This window comes from Eptesicus fuscus, chromosome 10 (assembly GCF_027574615.1).
Source record: "Eptesicus fuscus isolate TK198812 chromosome 10, DD_ASM_mEF_20220401, whole genome shotgun sequence".
NCBI classification, from domain to species: Eukaryota; Metazoa; Chordata; class Mammalia; order Chiroptera; family Vespertilionidae; genus Eptesicus; species Eptesicus fuscus.
Window position 1 is genome coordinate 5,256,015 of NC_072482.1, and position 18,807 is coordinate 5,274,821.

General features: G+C 50.9%; 1 protein-coding gene across 5 annotated transcripts in view; it reads left to right on the forward strand.

The window, feature by feature from the left end:
• Positions 1-18,807, forward strand: part of ANKS1A (ankyrin repeat and sterile alpha motif domain containing 1A) — a 182,794-nt gene that overhangs the window by 70,317 nt on the left and 93,670 nt on the right. For 3 of the 5 annotated variants that reach the window (XM_028161275.2, XM_028161274.2, XM_028161278.2), the window contains exons 2-9: positions 2,207-2,287; positions 4,008-4,164; positions 5,917-5,979; positions 13,860-14,156; positions 14,907-14,982; positions 15,241-15,342; positions 15,453-15,554; positions 17,402-17,598. In XM_028161275.2, coding sequence (XP_028017076.2) covers positions 2,207-2,287; positions 4,008-4,164; positions 5,917-5,979; positions 13,860-14,156; positions 14,907-14,982; positions 15,241-15,342; positions 15,453-15,554; positions 17,402-17,598 — 1,075 coding nt within the window. The remainder of the gene's footprint in view (positions 1-2,206; positions 2,288-4,007; positions 4,165-5,916; positions 5,980-13,859; positions 14,157-14,906; positions 14,983-15,240; positions 15,343-15,452; positions 15,555-17,401; positions 17,599-18,807) is intronic. The other 2 variants (XM_028161276.2, XM_028161280.2) reach the window with 1 other exon arrangement.

Sequence of the window (18,807 nt, forward strand, 5' to 3'; positions counted from 1 at the left end):
GGATGCTGCCAAGCTGTCTTCCCACAGGAAGTCACCAGTTTAAACTCATACGGTGGGGTTTAAAGGTGCTTGTTTCCCTGTCATGATTTTCATTTTTCAGTCTGCTAGGTGAAAAATAGTACGTGATTATTGTAATTTGCATTCTTCTGGGTTATATCTCTGTAGCTCCAACCTCATCTGATTTCTGCCTTTTAGGAATTCCTCAGTGTTGTCAGTTACTTAATATCTCTCTCTCTCTCTCTCTCTCTCTCTATCTCTCTCTCTCTCTCTCTATTTATCTATGGTGTAGGGTGAGGATTATTTCTGTCACTTGATAGAACTTTTACAGGAGGTTGAGTAAACTTGGTACACTCAGTTCACTATCCTCAGAAATTTGTGTCACATATTCTTTCTCTACAGTATTTAGAATTTTGTTTCTTTTTTTCTCCTTAACATTATATTATAATCTCTCTTCTGTCTTATTGCATAGCAATATAACTGGTATATGAAATTCTACTATGGGTCTATACCATAGTTATCAAGTCATTCTCTATTGATAGACTTTTGGGTTATTTGCAGAATTTTGTTGTCATAAATTACATTGCGTCCAACATGTGAGCATAGAGGCTCTGGGCCCAGATGGTTTTGCTGGTGATTGTTTATCGTTTTAGTGCTCCATGTCATTGATTCCTGAATGTAGACATGGGTGGATCTCTACCTAGCTGATTGTAACCAAACCCCAACACTAATACCATTCAATAGCAACAGCAAAAAAGCAAAACCTTTAGACCGGTCTCAGTTATGAATGTAGATGTGAAAATTGTAAATAAAACACTTTCAAGTAGAATTCACCAGCATGGCCATAATGGGGAATGGCCAAATAAGGTTTTGGGTTTATTCCAGGAATCAAAGAATCGTTCAATATTAAGAAACCTGTTGCCCTAGCTGGTTTGGCTCACTGCATAGAGCGTTGGCCTGCGGACTAAGGGGTCCCAGGTTCAATTCTGGCCAAGGGCACATGCCAGGGTTGCGGGCTCGATCCCCAGTGGGGGGCATGCGGGAGGCGGCCGACCAATGATTCTCTCTCTTCATTGATGTTTCTATCTCTCTCTCCCTCTCCCTTCCTCTCTGAAATAAAGAAATATATATTAAAAAAAAAGAAACCTGTTGATAACAACAAATTAGTTTGTTAAATGTGAAAATCTGATTATCTCCATAGATGCAGAAAATGCACTTAAATTAAACAACTATTTTTAGTAATACTTTAAACAGGAAAAATAAGATATTTCTTTTACATGTTTACATGTATCAAGCCAACTGCCAAAAACATTAGAGGCATTCTCATTAAAAGCAAGGCCAAAATAAGGCTGCCCTCTACTAGAGTATTTTATTTATTTATTTTAAAAAATATATCTTTGTTGACTTCAGAGAGGAAGGGAGAGGGAAAAAGAGATAGAAACATCAATGATGAGAGAGAATCATTGGTCAGCTGCCTCCTGCATGCCCCCCTACGGGGGATCAAACTCGCAACCCGGGTGTATGTGCCCAGACCAGGAATCAAACTGTGACCTTCTGGTTCATAGGTCAAATTCAACCACAGAACCACACTGGCTGGGCTACTTAGAGTATTTTAGAAGCTCTGGCCGATGCAGTAAGGTGTGGAATCAGAGTTAAGGCTTTGATATTAAATAAGACGACATTTCAGCCTTCCTAGTATAGTATTTTTTATTCAAATAAGGCACTGAAATTATAGGGTCTGTCGTTAATTTTTTATTACCAATAAGACATATTCACAAAGGGAAGACAGATTGTCTCTCATCTTAGCACATGTGTCCCTGTGCTTTAGTGAACGTGAGCCCTTTGAGCTTGCTCCTGGTGGTTGAATTGTCCGATTACCGCTGGTCCAAATGGGCCTCTCGGAAGCCTTCAGGCACCCGCATAGCGATGGGCGCTCAGGCCTGCGGCTGGCCGAGTGGTGCGGTTCAGTGGTTCCCGATGACCTCTCAGTGAGCTGTTCTTAGGGTCGTGGGAGTCTTCAGAGGACCAGCCCCGGGCGGAGCGGGTCCTGCGGTTACAGGTGAGAAGGGTGCAGAGGGCCGCTGGGTAACCTGCTGCCGCCTTTGTCAGCAGCCATGTGGAAGGGCCGAGCATCACACAGGATTCCTTCCCAGCAGCTAGCTGTCTCCAGATTGGGTTTGTGATTTCGGCCTTTTTTCTTTCTCCACAGCATCTGGAGAGGGCCCAACGTGAACTGTGTAGACAGTACGGGGTACACCCCTCTGCACCACGCTGCTCTGAATGGCCACAGGTAAGTACTGACCTGTCGCCTTCCGCCCGCCCTTCCGCCCGCCCTTCCACACAGGCCTTCCGCCTTTGGGTTCCTATGAAGGATTACTGAACAGTTGCGCTGAGAAAAACAAACTGAATTTAGCCCAGCATTCCCTAATCTTCTTTAGTGTGTAACTACTTGAACATCCTTCCCCACTCATCCCTCAAAAGGCTTGAGCCGAAGGTTGAGTTTTACCTTTTCTGGTGTGCCCTCCTCCCCCACCCCCGAAATGTGCAGTGCCACAGCCATCTAATATGAACATCAATTGGGGCAGAAAGGGCTGGATCATCTGTCAGGTAACAGCCCCCCTATACACTGAAAATTGGTGGGTTGGTTCTGAGAACCTTTCCTTCTATTAGGTAGTTATTTATTTACTTTTGCCATTTTTTTTCTCGTAAAATTAGCCTCATGGACAGTAAGCACTATTTTTAAGGAAAGAAACACATGAGAAATAAGGCCTATTTAAATCTCTTACTAGTACATACAGAGAGGTTAGTGGGTTGGGTGGAGTTTTTTCTGGAGGTGTGCTTGGGGATTGGGAGGAGAGGGCGTCGGTTTAAATGATTGGCAGCTGAAAGAGGGCGCTGCCCATCAGGTAAGGGGACTGAGGGCTCCGCCAGGGGCAGGCGCCGTGTGGGGTGCAGTGAATAGGCCCACCAGGGTGTGGGAGAATGGGAACCAGGCCGTCACAGAATAGAGAGGTGGGCACATACCCTGTGAGAGTACGAAGGAGTTTAGCTTTGATGAGGAGGGTTATTGGAACGACGTTAGGTTTTTCTGAACAAGAGCAGGGCCGCACACCTGTGGTTTCTGTGTCGCTGTGCCCGGCCCGGTGACTCTGATTGTTACCTTCTACATTAACTTTCTCAGGTATACTGAATGTGGTCGTCACGTCCTTCCTGTGCCCTTTAGACAAAGCTCACAAGACATATGTAGAGACCCCGCCCCCTTAAATAGTGGGGTGACCGGAATTACAGTGGATCTTGAACTTAAAAGACTAGCTTGTTAGCCAAGTTGACCTCCAGATGCTGTTTTTATTTACAGTGGGGCTTTTCCTCGGCCTTGTGCATGGGGATAATTGTACATTTGTATCTGCTTAACCAGTGGTGCCACCCAGAAGAATGCCAAGTCCTTCTTCCTGGATGTATCAAACGATACCACAGGCGTCTGGCTCATGTGGCAGCAGCTTTCCTTGTGCTCTGCCTGGCCCCTTCAGCTCCCACACACTGAATGCTCTGAATCAGCGGTCCGCCGACCGCGGGTGGTCCGCGAGGTCCGAAAGGCTGGCGACGGCTGCTCTGAATAATGTGGTGGATAATGATAATGATATTTGTCTTGCGTGACGTTTATGTAAATTCTGTCCCTGAATGCTGTTCAAACATCACAGACAAGGAGACATTGCAGAGCTTAGACGAGGGGATCAGGCGTTTTCAAAGTAATGGGAAATGGATGGCTTACTGAGATGAACAGGGAGGCAAAGAGCCAGTGTTGTGGGACACGGGACGGTTCGGCCGCATGCCAGCAGCTGTGCACAGCAGCCCCTGGAGTAAAAGGAAGAGGCTGGGCCTGAGCTCGGGTGGACAGGGAGCCAGATGAGGTGACAGCCGTGAGACGCTTTGTGCTGTGCAGGTGTGTGAAGAGCCGTTGGCAGGAACGACTTGAGGGTTCTGCAGACTCATAGCTGACTTTTGCCTTCCAGGGACGTGGTCGAGCTTCTGCTGAGGAACGACGCGCTGACCAATGTGGCTGATTCCAAAGGCTGTTACCCTCTGCACTTGGCAGCCTGGAAAGGAGATGCCCAGATCGTGCGGTTGCTCATCCATCAGGGGCCCTCTCACACCAGAGTCAATGAGCAGGTTGGAAGGAAGGGAAGCATTCTTCTGTTCAGCTGCAGCCAAGGCCTCGCAGCCCATCGCCGCTGCGGTCCCTGAGCTCAGACCTCGGGAACCGGCTCTTCCGGGCCCGAGGGTGGCTGCCTCCTCTCAGCACCACGCCTCTTAGTGCATCAAGGAGATCTCACTCCATGAGATGCATGTTATATGCACGTGAATCATGGAAGCGTGGAATAACACTAACAAAAATATAAATACTACCTTGTGCAAAATTTGAAATAATGCAAATTCTGCAAAATTGCTTAGTGTCTATTTCAAGCTGGCGGGCTTTATTAATTGCAGATTGTTGCTTATGCCACCGACATGGCATTGCGACGTCAGCTGGTAAGCAAATCTCCGGTGCATGTGAGTACCAAGTGAGCCATGCTGTGTTTTACATGAGGCAGAACCCGCAGCCCTGGAAGTGAGCTCAGACACAGCGGTGGAGGCCAGGGGGTCTTCACGGCACCCTCTGATGTTAATTTAAGAGTGAGCACGCTGTGACGAAGCAGAGGTAGTTCTTAGAAAATAAAAGGCAGCATTTGAGTAAAAATACCTCACGGTGGCCATGACTTAGGACGTACTCCTTTGCTTTGGGAAAGTTATACTCGAATTATGCGTGTTCTAGACAGGCCTCCTGTAAAATGCCCTAAAGTTTAGATCTGAGAGGAGATGGGCTTTCCCTATAAGACAAGCCATTCTGCTCTCCTCCTCTCTGCTCAGCACTGAAGCAGATACTTACTTGCTTGAATGAGAGAAGCTGCTCGTCCTCGCTGAGTGCAGGATTATTTTCCTGATGGCTCTGCTGAGAGCAGATTGTCAAACTACCTGTATGATGAGATCGGGGTTATTCCTCAAAAAGGAGGAGGTGACTCGCAGAGCCATCTGTCCGTGAGGCCAGGCACGCTCCCTCCGTGCGCTGTTCGGGCACGACTGAGTGGGGGCAGCTTCACCCCGGGGTGCGAGAACCTGGGCCAGGGCTCCCAATGTCCCCATCTAGAGAGCGTGTGTGTGGAGCTGTTCATCGCCTCCCGTCCCCCTCCTGGGCTGTGCTTTTTGGTGAGCAACAGACATTTAAAGTAATCAGTGAGGATGTTTGTTTTTATAGCCTTAGAAATGACAGCGGTCTCTGTAGAATCTAAATGCAACTTACTCCTCCTGGCTAAAGTGATTGTAATTTTTCTTATCTGGAGGAAATTTATAAGGAAGTTTGCTTTTAAGTAATATTCCTCAATGTTGAAAAAAGCTAGTCAGCCATTAAAGTCCTTCTCATTTAAAAACATTTCAGTAACCATCTCTAATCCTCTTTGCTCACGGCTGCCTTGGAACACAGCTGCTTGGACTTTTGAGCCACTTGAGTGTGCTAGCTTGTCCTGCTCACTGCCCCCGGACTAGCCTTTGGTGGGACACAGCCCAGCGCTTTGAGGGCGGGGCCGGCAGGTGGGTGGGCAGGGCTGGGGTAAGACAGCTGCAGTAGCTTGAAGAACCTAATGGATCGAGGTCGTTCCAGGTACTGCATCGATTTACGTGGTTGCCATGACTGTTTCAGCTGGATGCTTGGCTAAGCGGGGGTGATGCGTGCCGAGCCCTGGAGACCGTCCTCCCATTAACTTCCCTTCAGGCGCCCGGAGGGCTGATCCCAGCTGCGCTAATGTTGGGCCCCTCGGGGCTGTGCAATTGCTTTGATGTATTTCATCCATTTTATCATCACATTTTCTTTTCCTCTCCTTTTTGTAGAATGCTCTTGAGATCAAAGAACTCAAAAAGCACGGCCCCTTTGACCCTTATATCAATGCCAAGGTGTGTACTTTGCTGTCAGGATTTCTCTGCATCATTTCTCCAAGCTGTGCTTTCTCCTGGGTCCTCTCGGCTTCCCTCTGTCCCCTCGGGTTCCTCACCCTGGTGTCTGCTTCAGCGACTGCCTCGGCCTGTCTGGGAGTGGGAAATGCGGCTTCCATGGGCTTGGTTTTGCTTTAAAATCCACACTAATTCTGGAAGGCTGGGTACTTTCTCTGGAATGTCTGAGAAGCCTACAAGTGGGGAAAGAGATGGGGCCATATTGTTTGCATAAATTACTATTGTATTTCTAACATTTAAATTAAAAAAAGAAGAATGTCAAACAAATGAGCTTATTTTTTATGAAGCACAGAAAGAAATGATTATGTTTTATTTCCGGGATTATTTTAGTCTGCGTTCTGTGTTTCTCTTGAATTGGAATCTGGTTTTCGGGAGCTTGTGGCGGGCAGAGGGACGTGTGGGCGACGGGCATGGTGGCTTAAAGCTGTGGCTCATGCCCCCTCAGTTCCTTGGGTTCATGCATTTGTTGCCTGGGACTTGAAAGCCGCCATTCCTCTCCCAGCCGGTCACTCTTGGCCATCGGAAGGGCTCTGAAACAGGCCGTGGAGTTGCCAGGTCAAGCAGGGCAGTTGCACTGTCTCCCTCCCGAGAGGCTGGGCAGCCTTGCTGCCCCGCAGCCCTCACCACGCGGCAGCCTCTTCTCAGCGCTCTCACCTGCGGTGTTGGTCCGAGTTGTCGTTCAGGTGCGGTTTGCTGTCTGGCAGCCATCTGGTGCTGCTGTCACTGCCTTTTTCTTGCTCTGAAATGCCACTCAGGGAAGGAGACGGAGGTGCGTCTGCAGGGACATTGTGCTTTTCTGAGAAATACGGACGGAGCCAAGGCAGCTGCCTGCCGGCTGGGCTGGGGCAGCTCCGTGCCTTGGGCCCTGACGGTGGGGAAGCAGTTTGATCTGGGAGAGTGGGACACGAGCTTTTGTTTGGGGCCACTCTTTAAATTCTGTCTCCTGATCTTCAAAATAGGGGTTACTCTGTCTCAGTTTTCTTCTCTTCTTGAAGGTGGTGTGGTAGAGGGAGACCTCTCACAGGTCACCGCCTCTCCAATCAGGTTTGAGTTTAAATTCTGTGCTACCACTTACCTGGTTTTGTTGACTTGAACAAGTTACTTACTTTCTCTGAGCCTCAGTTTCCTCTTCTGTAAACGGGGTATGCCATCTACTTCGCTGGGTTGTTTTGGAGTTTAAGATAATGTACATAAAGTAAAACTACCTGGTCAGTAGTAATATTGGAGGTCCTAACTGAAAAGGAATGTATAATGTGGTATTTCTGAACTGACAATTTGGAATTCGTTCCTTGTTACTCGTAGGTTTTGTTGGGGGAGGCACCTTGAACTGATGGTTTTCCCTTCTGTGATTCCGTGGTTAGTTGTTAGCTTACGAAGCTGATTAAAGGGCAGTACTTAGCTTTGAAAGCACATTTCCCTATCCCTTGATTTTATACACATAAAAGAAAGTCTAAATGGAATCCTATATAATAAAAGGCTAATATGCAAATAGACTGAACCGAGAAACAACCAAACCGAACAACTGGTTGCTATGACGTGCGCTGACCACCAGGGGACAGGCACGGAACATGGTGGGTGTCGGCCTCGGTGAGATGGTGAAGCAGGTGAGCTGGGGTGCCAGACCAAGGCAGGGCGCCAGTTGCTGTCATTGGGGTGAGCCTCGGGTGGTTACTGAAAATTCTTTGCTCCCACGTGCTGCAGTCCCAGCAGGTGCTTACAGCTGCTGCCGGCACCAGCCCCGCTCGCACCCGCTGTCGGCACCCGGCACTGGCCCTGATCTCCTGGCACTGTCAGCAGGTGGTAGCGGTGGCTGCTGGCCCCGACCACCCCTCAGGGCTTCTCCACCTCCCCCTGCTTCTGAGGGGCAATCAGAGCCAGCAGCCGCTGCTTGCACCCACTGTTGGCACCCGGAGCTGGCACCGATTGCTTGGCGCTGTCAGTGGGTGGTAGTGGTGGCTACCAGCCCCGATCATCCCTGAGGGCTTCTCCACCTCCTGCTCCTGAGGGGCGATCAGGGCAGCAGCTGCCGCTTGCATCTGCTGCTGGTGCCAGCCCCAATTGCTCCATGCTGTCAGCGGGTGCGAGTGGAGCTGGCAGCGACAGCGTGTATGAGCGGCAGCAGTGGGAGCGGGGCTGCTGGCAGACAAGGGATGGGGGCCGTGGCGGGAGGGGCCGGGCGGGGGCGCGGAGGATGGGCTGAGACCTGCCCCTGTGCCCACCCCAGCCTTGCAGCCCACAGTTCCTTTCAAGGTGCACGGATTTGTGCACTGGGCCCCTAGTAAGAATATACTTCTCTATTTGGAAATACTGCCCTTTGCCTCTGCCCTTCCCTGCCCTGCCTCAGGGCAACTGATGCAAAGACCTCAAGGGATAAAGCTATTTGGGTGCTAAGAATACAAACTCCTCTTGGGCTGATTTGACTCTGATCTCCCTAGTTTATATCCTGACCCCATAGGTTTTTATTGACCTGGCTTGTGTCTAGGAGTTGTTTTGCTAAAGGACTTTTAAAAAAATGTCTGTTTTTACTGATAGAGAGAAGAAAGGGGAGAGAGAGAGAGAAAACATCAATGATGAGAGAGAATCATTGATCAGCTGCCTCCTGCACGTCCTCTACTGGGGATCGAGCCTGCAACCCAGGCATGTTCCCTGACTGGGAATCGAACCGTGACTTCCTGGTTCATGGGCTGACACTCAACCACTGAACCATGCTGTCCTGGCTGCTAAAGAACTTTTGCTGCTAAATCATATCAGGCACCCATCTCGGGGGCCTTTCTGGGGAGCGGAGGTAGTTTTCATGAGCTTTCATCTCCACCTTCCCTTTTTCACAAGTCAGTATAACCCAGTCCAAATGTAAGTCCTTAGCTAAGATGGAACCATTGAAATTGTTTTTTTCTTTTACAATAATTTTAACTTAGTCTGAATATCATAAGATGAGCAACAGTCAGATTGTTTTAGGGTAGATCTATTTTTCTATACACTTAAAAATGATTTAATCTTAGCCTGGCCAGTATTTCTCAGTGGTTAGAGCATCAGCCCGCACACTGCAGGGTCTCGGGGTTGATTCCTGGTCAAGGGCATGTGCTTAGGTTGCGGGTTTGATCCGCAGACCCAGCTGGGCGCATGCAGGAGTCAACCAATCCATGTGTCTCTCTCACATCGATGTTTCTCTCTCTCCTCTCCCTCCTCCCACCCTCCCTTCTACTCTCTCTTTAAAAAAAATGTGTTATTTCAGAAATATCACATTATACATTCCTTTTTAAGTGGAAAAAACATCCTGGGGTGCGGATTAAAAAACAAACAAACAATTTAATCTTGGAGCTTGAAGAGACCTGGAAGTTACCTAGACCAGCGGTCGCCAACCTTTCGGACCTCACGGACCACCGGTTGGCGACCACTGATCTAGACCAGTTGTCCCCACGTGCTATTCAGCTTGTCTGGTTGCATCAGAATCATCTAGCAAGCTTTTATTAAACTTTTGTTTTTTAAACACAAGTTGCAAGAATAATGCAGTGAACTGCACTGTGCTCTCCTAGATTAACCAGTTGTTAGCATTTTGTCACATTAGCATGCCCCTCCCATATATGTCGCTGTTGATATAGTTGATGATGGACTATTTGAACTTATGACATCAGAGCCTTAGCCCCAAATACTTGAGCACTTATCTCCTAAGAACGAGGGCATTCACTTGTATAACCGTAATGCAATGATCAAATCCAGAAAGTTCAACATTGATTTAATGCCGTTATCCAATATAGAATCCATGTTCAAATTTCACTAATTGGCTCAGTAATGTCCTTTAGAGCAGTGGTCACCAACTGGTGGTCCGTGGGGCCCGAAAGTTTGGCTGCTTTAGAGCAAAATTTTTTTTCCTGGTCCAGGATCCAACCCAGGATCACACGTCACCTGGAACAGCTCCCCCGCCTTTCCCTGCGCTGACAGTTTGAAGAGTGGAGGCCCATTTTGTTGACTGTCCACCAGTTTGCCTTGGTCTGATACCCTCGTTCCGGGTGTAGGTTTATGGCGGGGAACCTCAGGGGACATGTCATGTCCCTCCTGTTTAGTGTGCCACAGCACAGGCACGGCTGTCAGTCTGTCTCACTCCCGATGGTGGTGACCGAGTGCTTGGTGAGTGGGTGCCTGCCAGGTTGGTAAGCTTTTTTTTTTAATATGTTTTTTTTTTTTTTATTTTTTTTTATTTCAGAGAGGCAGGGAGAGGGAGAGAGAGAAAGATCAATGATGAGAGAGAATCATTGATCGGCTGCCTCCTGCACGCTCTCTACTAGGATCAAGCCCACAACTCGGGCATGTGCCCTGACTGGGAATTGAACCATGACCTCCTGGTTCATAGGTTGACGCTCAACCACTGAGCCAAGCTGGCTGGGCTTGGTAAGCTTTTTAATAATATTTCCTGGGCTTTACCCTCTGACGTGCTGCCTTGGCAAGTCTGGGGTGGGGCTTAGTATTAATTACTTTAATTCCTAAACGAAGCCAGTTAGAGAGCCACTGATCTGAGCTAACTCCCCACCCAGAGCGGGAATCTTCTCTCACCTAAAAGGTGGCCATCTGCCGAAACCGGTTTGGCTCAGTGGATAGAGCGTCGGCCTGCGGACTCAAGGGTCCCAGGTTCGATTCCGGTCAAGGGCATGTACCTTGGTTGTGGGCACATCCCCAGTAGGGGGTGTGCAGGAGGCAGCTGATGGATGTTTCTCTCTCATCGATGTTTCTAACTCTCTATCCCTCTCTCTTCCTCTCTGTAAAAAATCAATAAAATATATTAAAAAAAAAAAAAAAGGTGGCCATCTACCTCTTGTTTGTTTGTTTCTCCTAGTAACAAGCAAAACTACTGCTTGGCAGCCTCTTTCAGGATCCCACTGATTTGTGGTTTCTTGTGCTTGTTTGACGTCTGTCTTCCTAAATAAACCTTCATCTCTCGGTCAGAGCCTGCCTTCCAGAGCATTACTGAGTAAGTCCAACTCCTCCCCGGGGCGGACTCAGTACTCACGTTTCTCCTGAATCTTCTGAATCTCTGTAGACCCAGTTTGTCCTTTTGTTCCAGTTTTGGTCCATTTCTCGAGCCTGTACCATTGTCGCTACAGAGAGCTGCAGCCCAGGTGCCTCCAGGCTCGGCGCCTGTCCGCCGTGCTGGGCTGCACTCTCGGCTGGGAATGATGGTTCTGAATGGCTCCAAGGAGAGAAAGGCCATGGAAGTGTTTCTGTGTAGTTGTCTGCTGCCTGTAGTGTGTGTGTGTGTGTGTGTGTGTGTTTGTGTACGCATAAATCTAATGGATTTACATTGAACGGGGAGGGCGGGGGGGGGTGTCTCCAGGTAGAAAGGGTATGAGGGATCGCTTTTGTCTTAGAAGTACTGACCATACATAGCAAGGAAAAATGAAAGTGGTCTCAAGATGGGCGGGAATGGAGAGTTCAACAAGGACAGAAAGGAATCTCTCCCTCCCTCCTCCCACCCTCCCTTCCACTCTCTGTCCAGTGCAGAGATTTTGGAGAAAATTGGGGTATTTCATCTCAGTCCCCTTCCTCAGTCCAGATTCATAGTAAAATGATTTAGGAGACTCTGTGCTGCAATTTGGAAGGTATGGGAGAGAAGGTTCCAGGCGGTGAGAAGCCTGTGCTCCTCGGAGCCCTCCCCTTCCTGAGGGATCAGCACTTAGCGCCCTCCTGCCCGCCGGCTGTCAGGTTCACCAGGAAACAGGAGCTCACGGTGATGCCCGTGGTCAGTAGTCGCGAGATGTGCTCACCACAGACATAAACTTAAGGCTATCGTCACCGACCGTGTCTGGCCAGGCTGCAGCACAGTGAGATGCGGCCGGCTGCACCTGAGCGTGACGTGCTGCGGAGACGTGGTCAGGCGCTGCCGCACGCGGGAACTTTGCCTGGTAGCAACCACCCTTTTAGCAAGGCAGCTTTGTGGCAGCTGCCTTCTTTCTGGCAAAAACGAAACAAAACCAACAGGGAGACTGATTTCCTGCTGGGTGGTGTAGAGTTTCACAGTTGGCATACTTTTTACAAAACCAAGGACAGATTATTCTGGTTGTTGGGAGCCAGCTTGGATATAGAAGAGACAACAGTATCTGCTTCGCAGTAAACAAGGCCTTCTGGACTGGCGTTTTAACAGGCACGAGCTGGCTTCCTGGGCGCTTGCTGTCACGCCGACCTTGCGACGTAGCCCTGACAGTCCTCCCGCAGGGTCGCGCGGCAGGAAGCGCTGTGGGTCTTGTGGATGTGGCCGTCTTCTCGTCATGAGAAGGTGCAGTGGCAGCTCCAGGTTTGCTCGGGCAGCTCACGCCATAGCTTCATAGCATTGCACGTTCCAAGTGCGTGTCCTAAGTGGTTGGTGTGGCTCAGGGAACCCAAGGATTTGCTCCCTGCCTCGTGTTTCAGACATGTAGGGGACATGGAGCTGCCCTGGGGGAGGCCACCGCTGACTGGCTGTGTCTGTGGCCAGCGAGGGCCGCACGCCTCAGCTGCCGCTCTCCCGAACCCCTTAGAGCTCAGTGCCTGACCTCTGTTTATCTGTGCGCACTTATCTGGCATGTGGCTCCTGCTACCGCCCTTTCTGTCCTTGTTTCATTTTTAAGTTTCTCTGCTCTTTCTGGCCTCTTGGGGCCTTGCTCCCCACAGCTCTGGATCTTTCTGGTACACGTGGTGCAGCCGGAAAAAATGATGCAGTCAAATGCCAGACCAAAAGCAGACGAATTGCTTGCATGTTCGGGTGACTTCTTAGTCTGTTACTTTCCCCTCATTAATGGACTTAAAGCAGTTGTGGAATCATTTACTTTTTGTCTCTCGACCACTGAAAGGTGCATAATATTGACTTGATGGACAAACCCCTCGTAAGCTTTGTTTCCCTAAAGAAGCTTCCGGGTGAATTCAGGAATCTCAAAATCTCGTGGGGGAATTACCTTCATCAGTGCTTCTACAAAGGAAGGGCATGGAGATCACTTTATTCTTGCTCTAATTGTACATTGCCAGTTGTAATAAAAGAAAGAGCATCACTGGAATAGTTAATAGTTTGCTTCTGATGGTTGAGAAGCACAAACTTCTCCTATTTTATCCCGGGTTCTACCTTCAGTTTGAAGCACATTGGCTTCCAGGGCCAGGGTGTCCATTTGAATGGATGGTCACAATTTGGAATATTTTGCACCTTTCACGCAGCATTCTGGTGTCGGATGGAATCTGTCACATAGACACGCCTCCCCGCGCTGTGGACCCTGCATGCGTTGGCTGGTGCAGACAGCACCGGGGCCCTGCTCCTCTGTGACTGACCTCCAGTGCCCCGCTGCCCTGCAGACGGCTGCTGGCTGGTATCGCCAGAGCGGTTTTGGTGTTCTGCTCTGTTGCTTTCCTTGTCGGCTGATTTGCATGCAAGAAGCTAAGCACATGACACACTCTTCAAAATGTGTGTGTGAAGTGTGGATGGTCAACAAATCCAGAATCAGAACCACAGGGTTGAGTAAATATAAATTGTAAAACCAGTTGAAGTTTAAAGTGAGTCAGTGGCAGTAATATTATTGGCATTTGTCTGTGCCAGGGCTTCTCCCACGGCCTGCCCCAATCCCGGTCACTCCCGGGCCAGGGGCCCCTCCCCCACACAGAGGTGGCCGCTCCCCGCTGCAGTAGCTGGGGAAGAGGTGGCTGTGGGAGCCGTCGGCCTTGTTCCCTGGGGAGTATCTCTGGGCTCGGAGTCCCCACGTATTGCTGCTATTTTTCTCATTTAAATTTCAATGGTTTTATGGGTGCTGGTCCCAGTCGCAGGCCCCTCTGCCAGTCACCTTTCTGATGTGATCTGCTTGTTAACTCTTTAGAACAATGACAACGAGACGGCCCTGCATTGCGCAGCGCAGTACGGCCACACGGAGGTGGTCAAGGTCCTCCTGGAGGAGCTCACAGACCCCACGATGCGCAACAACAAGTTCGAGACGCCCCTGGACCTGGCTGCGCTCTACGGGCGGCTGGAGGTGGTGAAGATGCTCCTCAACGCGCACCCCAACCTCCTGAGCTGCAACACTAAGAAGCACACCCCCCTGCACCTGGCGGCCAGGAACGGCCACCGGGCCGTGGTGCAGGTGCTCCTGGACGCGGGCATGGACAGCAACTCCCAGGTAGCGGCCCGAGGACCTCCCGGCTCCGGGCCTCCTCGTCTCGGAAAGGCACAGTGCCGTGCTGCTGGGCTGTCTCTTAGCACGTTCGCACCACGTGTCAGACGCTTCCATTTGTTGGCTCATTGTCCTGGGAGGCTTTAGAGGCCAGTAAGCTCCCCGGGTGAGGCTGTTACTTTTTATTTCTTTCCAGGGGTAATATGTAGTCGTTATGCCCTGAAAAGAAGTGGTCATGGATGAGCTCTCGAGATTAGAAACGTTTCATTGTCTTCCTCCACCCGAGTCTCACTGCACGTCGGCCCTCCAGGCCCCTCCAGGCCCCTCGCTGGGCTTTGCCGACAGGAGACAGCCTTTCCCTTGCTGGCTCGCTGGCTCTGTCCGGGAATGACGTCCCTCAGGCTTCGCACTGATCAGACCTCACGTGAAGGAGTGTTTTCCCTGGCGTTTTCCTTATGACTCCGTCCACCCAGGAAGGTGGAGTTTTGAGGAGTCTCACCCAGAGGCGGCTCCACCGTCAGCCGGGTGTGGCCTGCTGGTGGCACGGCAAACCCCCGAGGGCCAGGCCACGCTCGTGGTTTTGGAATCCAGACAAGAAAAATGGGAAAGATAATGACCGAGGACTCGGCGTGGTTTATTTTATTTTCCCGTCCCTTCTTGTCTCTGTCTCTGTCCCGTTTGTCGTGTGTGGCCACGCCAAACCGGGGCGGCCGCTGTTCTGACGACACCCGCTCTGCGCTCTCGTTTGCTTTCCAGACGGAGAAGGGCAGTGCTTTGCATGAGGCCGCTTTGTTTGGCAAGACCGATGTGGTGCACATCCTGCTGGCCGCAGGTGAGGTCGGCAGCGCACGGTCCGCAGCATGCAGGGCCTCCCCGAGGGGACTTGCTGGCTGCACTTGAACCCATTGTATGTCTGTCTCCACTGGTTGATTGCAAGTGTGCAGATTGTTCGTGAAAAGCTGGAGTAAATGGCTTTGGATGAAAAACGTAGGGTGTGCGGCTGGGAGCGTTAGGTGTCCTGGAATTGGACCCTCTTGGAGGCTGACTTGCAAATGCTTACTCCGCTGGTCCACCGGGTGTGCCTTTCTAGGAATTGATGTCAACATAAAAGATCACCGAGGACTGACCGCCCTGGACACTGTCCGGGAACTGCCTTCTCAGAAGAGCCAGCAGATAGCAGCGCTCATTGAAGGTATCCGTCCACCTCCCTGCTGGGCACACGAGGACACGCGGCACGCTGGCCAGACCATGGCATTTGTATTTGGTGCAGCTTTTGTTTCTGTTTTTTATCTTTCCATGTAGATCACATGACTGGAAAAAGAAGTGTAAAAGAGGTAGAGAAAACTCCCACACCCCAGCCACCTCTCATCTCCAATGTGGACTCCATATCCCAGAAGTCTCAGGGTAAGGCGGCTCTTCTGTGGAGGGGTGCCCATTGAGGAGTTGGCCATTCTTCAGCAGAAGGGAAAATCTTAACTTAAGTAGTAATTTCAGGAGTTAGGAGGACTTAGTGTGCAGTCACTGTGTGAAGCTGTGCTGGACACAGCGTAGCCCTTGGGCAGCAGACCCTGCTTGCCTACTTTATTTCATTCTCCGCGTTCACAGCTGGCTCCGTGCGATCTGAGATGTGTAGTAGGCAGGACACTCCCGGATGATTTCAGATCGCGGTGAAGCCTTTTCCTAGTGTCGAGCACAGTTGGCTCTTGAGGTGGTCAGTGTGTACGGAGCGGCATGCGGTTGGTAGCTGTGTGCATGCAGATTTGGGTAATACGTCGTCTGGGTGCTCCGTTACTGCCAGGATCCCCCTTCTCAGGTGTATTGGCCGCCTTTGGGGCCCTCGGCGTGATGCATGAGAAACACAAAACACGGAGCGACACTGGCGCAGACACAGGTGGCAATAGAGAGGCTGGGGGAGCAGGACAGCCAGGCAGCACAGGCGGGGCTTCAGGAGCAGAGACGCGGCTGACGGTGCTCAGTCTGGCTTCACTGCCGAGGCCGTGCCCTCCTCCCTGTCACACTTCTTTACTTTTTAAAAATTTTAATATATTTTTATTGATTTCAGAGAGGAAAGGAGAGGGGGGGAGAGAGAGAGAGAGATAGAGAGAGAGAGAGAGAGAGAGAGAGAGAGAGAGAGAAATATCAATGCTGAGAGAGAATCATTGATTGGCTGCCTCCTGCACGCCCCACACTGAGGACCAAGACCGAAACCTGGGCATATGCTCTGATCAGGAATCGAACCCTGACCTCCTGGTTCATAGGTCAAGTCTCAACCACTGAGCCATGCCAGCCGTGTCACATTGTTTTTCTGACCTCATAATCTACTAGCAATGGGGTTAGGAGTTCCCTCAGCTCTTAGCATTCAGTGGTTTTACACTTACAGTTTTGTTTTCTTTATATTATATGAAGCTTCTTTCCTTCCTTCCTTCCTTCCTTCCTTCCTTCCTTCCTTCCTTCCTTCCTTCCTTCCTTTTTTTTTTTCCTCACCTGAGGATATTTTTCCATTGATTTTTTTAGAGAGAATGGGAGAGGGAAAGACAGAAATATTGATGTGAGAGAAACACATTGATTGGTTGCCTCCTGCATGACCCCCGACCAGAGCGTGGGCCTGGGCCTGGGCCTGGGCTGGGGAGGAACCTGCAACTGTGGTATGAACCTTTGACCAAATTGAACCCGGGACCCTTTGGACCGCAGGCCGACGCTCTATCCACTGAGCCAAACTGGCTAGGGCTACACTTACAGTTTTGACTTTGCAAGCAACCCAGAGATCCCTGGTCTATAAGCGTGGGTCACAGATTTGGATCTGGGCCCCCGAGGCTCAGAGTTACCCCGAGGGAGGCTCACAGTGGCACGGCGCCGCCAGCTCAGACAGGGCCGCCGTCCTCCTGGAGCACATGAGCTTCTTAGTAAGAATTTCAGGGCTCACTTCCATTTCTTTCGTTATACTTGGCTACATTTTCTGGTTTAGGTTTATGTTACTCTGGTGTCGAGATGTCGGGGAATTTGTGAAGATCTTGGGAGATAATCCTCAGCGATATCAAGAGTTGTCCATATTGAATTAGAGGGAACTCTGCCCACTTCTCGGGTGTAGAGAGCAGTGAGGCCTGTTTGTTCCACTCGCGGAGCAGCCCCGCCTCGTGGTCCTGCTCTGGACCAGCGTTGGTCGTCTGGCACCGAACAGGCTTTGGGCTGTCGCAGAGCTTGGGACTGGGACACTGCTCTCCATTGACCCCTCCCTCTGACCTCCCCTTCAGGTGACGTGGAGAAAGCGGTGACTGAGCTGACCATCGGTTTTGACACAAGCACGGAAGAGGAAGGCCCCTACGAGGCGCTGTACAACGCCGTCTCCTGCCACTCGTTGGACAGCACGGCCAGTGGGCGGTCGTCCGACCGGGACTCCGGGAACAAGGAGGCCGAGGCCGCGGGAGTGAAGGCTGCTGGAGTGAGGCCTGTACGTGGCCGGGGCCTCAGCTGCCTGGGCTCTGTTGCCCCCTGGGCTCGCTGTGGTGCTGGGGGGCAGTGAGAGCTGTACCCTCATGCCAGCTCGCACGGAGGCCTCCTGGGCTCTGCTGCGGCTCCATCTCGCTCAGTGTGCTTAAACCATAGGCCTCGTGGAGGTAGAATTCTGGTTTTTCCAATTTCAGTATAGCCCGTTTGCATCTTTTTACTACTTTTTGGCCTTAGAGCAGCTTAAAGCATTTTATGTGTATTTAGTCTTAATGCTGCCCTGTGTTTGGGGTTCTTGCCATGCAGCCTGTTTGCTCTCTGGAGAGCAGTTCCAGCAGAAGAGCTCGCTGCAGCGAGTCCCTGTCCACCCTGAGTTCACGCCCACCTTCACTTGACCTCAAAGACGCCCCCTGTGGATTTCTGTGTCAGAGGGCTGAAGCCAGGCTCAGCCAGACATCGTGTGTATAGTGCGAGGCATTTCTGTTTTCCCAGGTGTCACCGCTCTAGCCATTGAGGACGCCCCTGACTTTCCCTCAGGCCCACCTTCCTGTCTCACTGCGTCTTTGTCTGGTGCGCGCCTCTGCTCTGGCCTCAGACGTTGTTCTCTAGCCGTCTTACCCCATCTTCTCCCTGGGGTGTTACTGTGAGCCTGAGCCAGACTCAGTGGTCCCACTGACCTTCCTGCATCGCTGACACAGTAATCTGGAGTTTTGAGCCCTGGGCGTTGACTAAACTGGCCATTCCGCTAACAGGATCCCGGTATAATCCCACCTCGGGGCATATGGCCACGTGTGTATTGTTTCTTCCTGTTGCAGAGGCTGGCTTTCCCTTTGGTCTGGATCTGCTGATGACCATTTGGATGGCCTTTGGCTGCTAGGTGGTGCTGCTAGGTGCTGCTGCTAGGTGGTGCTGCTAGGGGATGCTGCTAGGTGGTGCTGCTAGGTGGTGCTGCTAGGGGATGCTGCTAGGTGGTGCTGCTAGGGGATGCTGCTAGGGGATGATGCTAGGGGATGCTGCTAGGGGATGCTGCTAGGTGGTGCTGCTAGGTGATGCTGCTAGGGGATGCTGCTAGGTGGTGCTGCTAGGGGATGCTGCTAGGTGGTGCTGCTAGGTGGTGCTGCTAGGGGATGCTGCTAGGTGGTGCTGCTAGGGGATGCTGCTAGGGGATGCTGCTAGGGGATGCTGCTAGGTGATGCTGCTAGGTGGTGCTGCT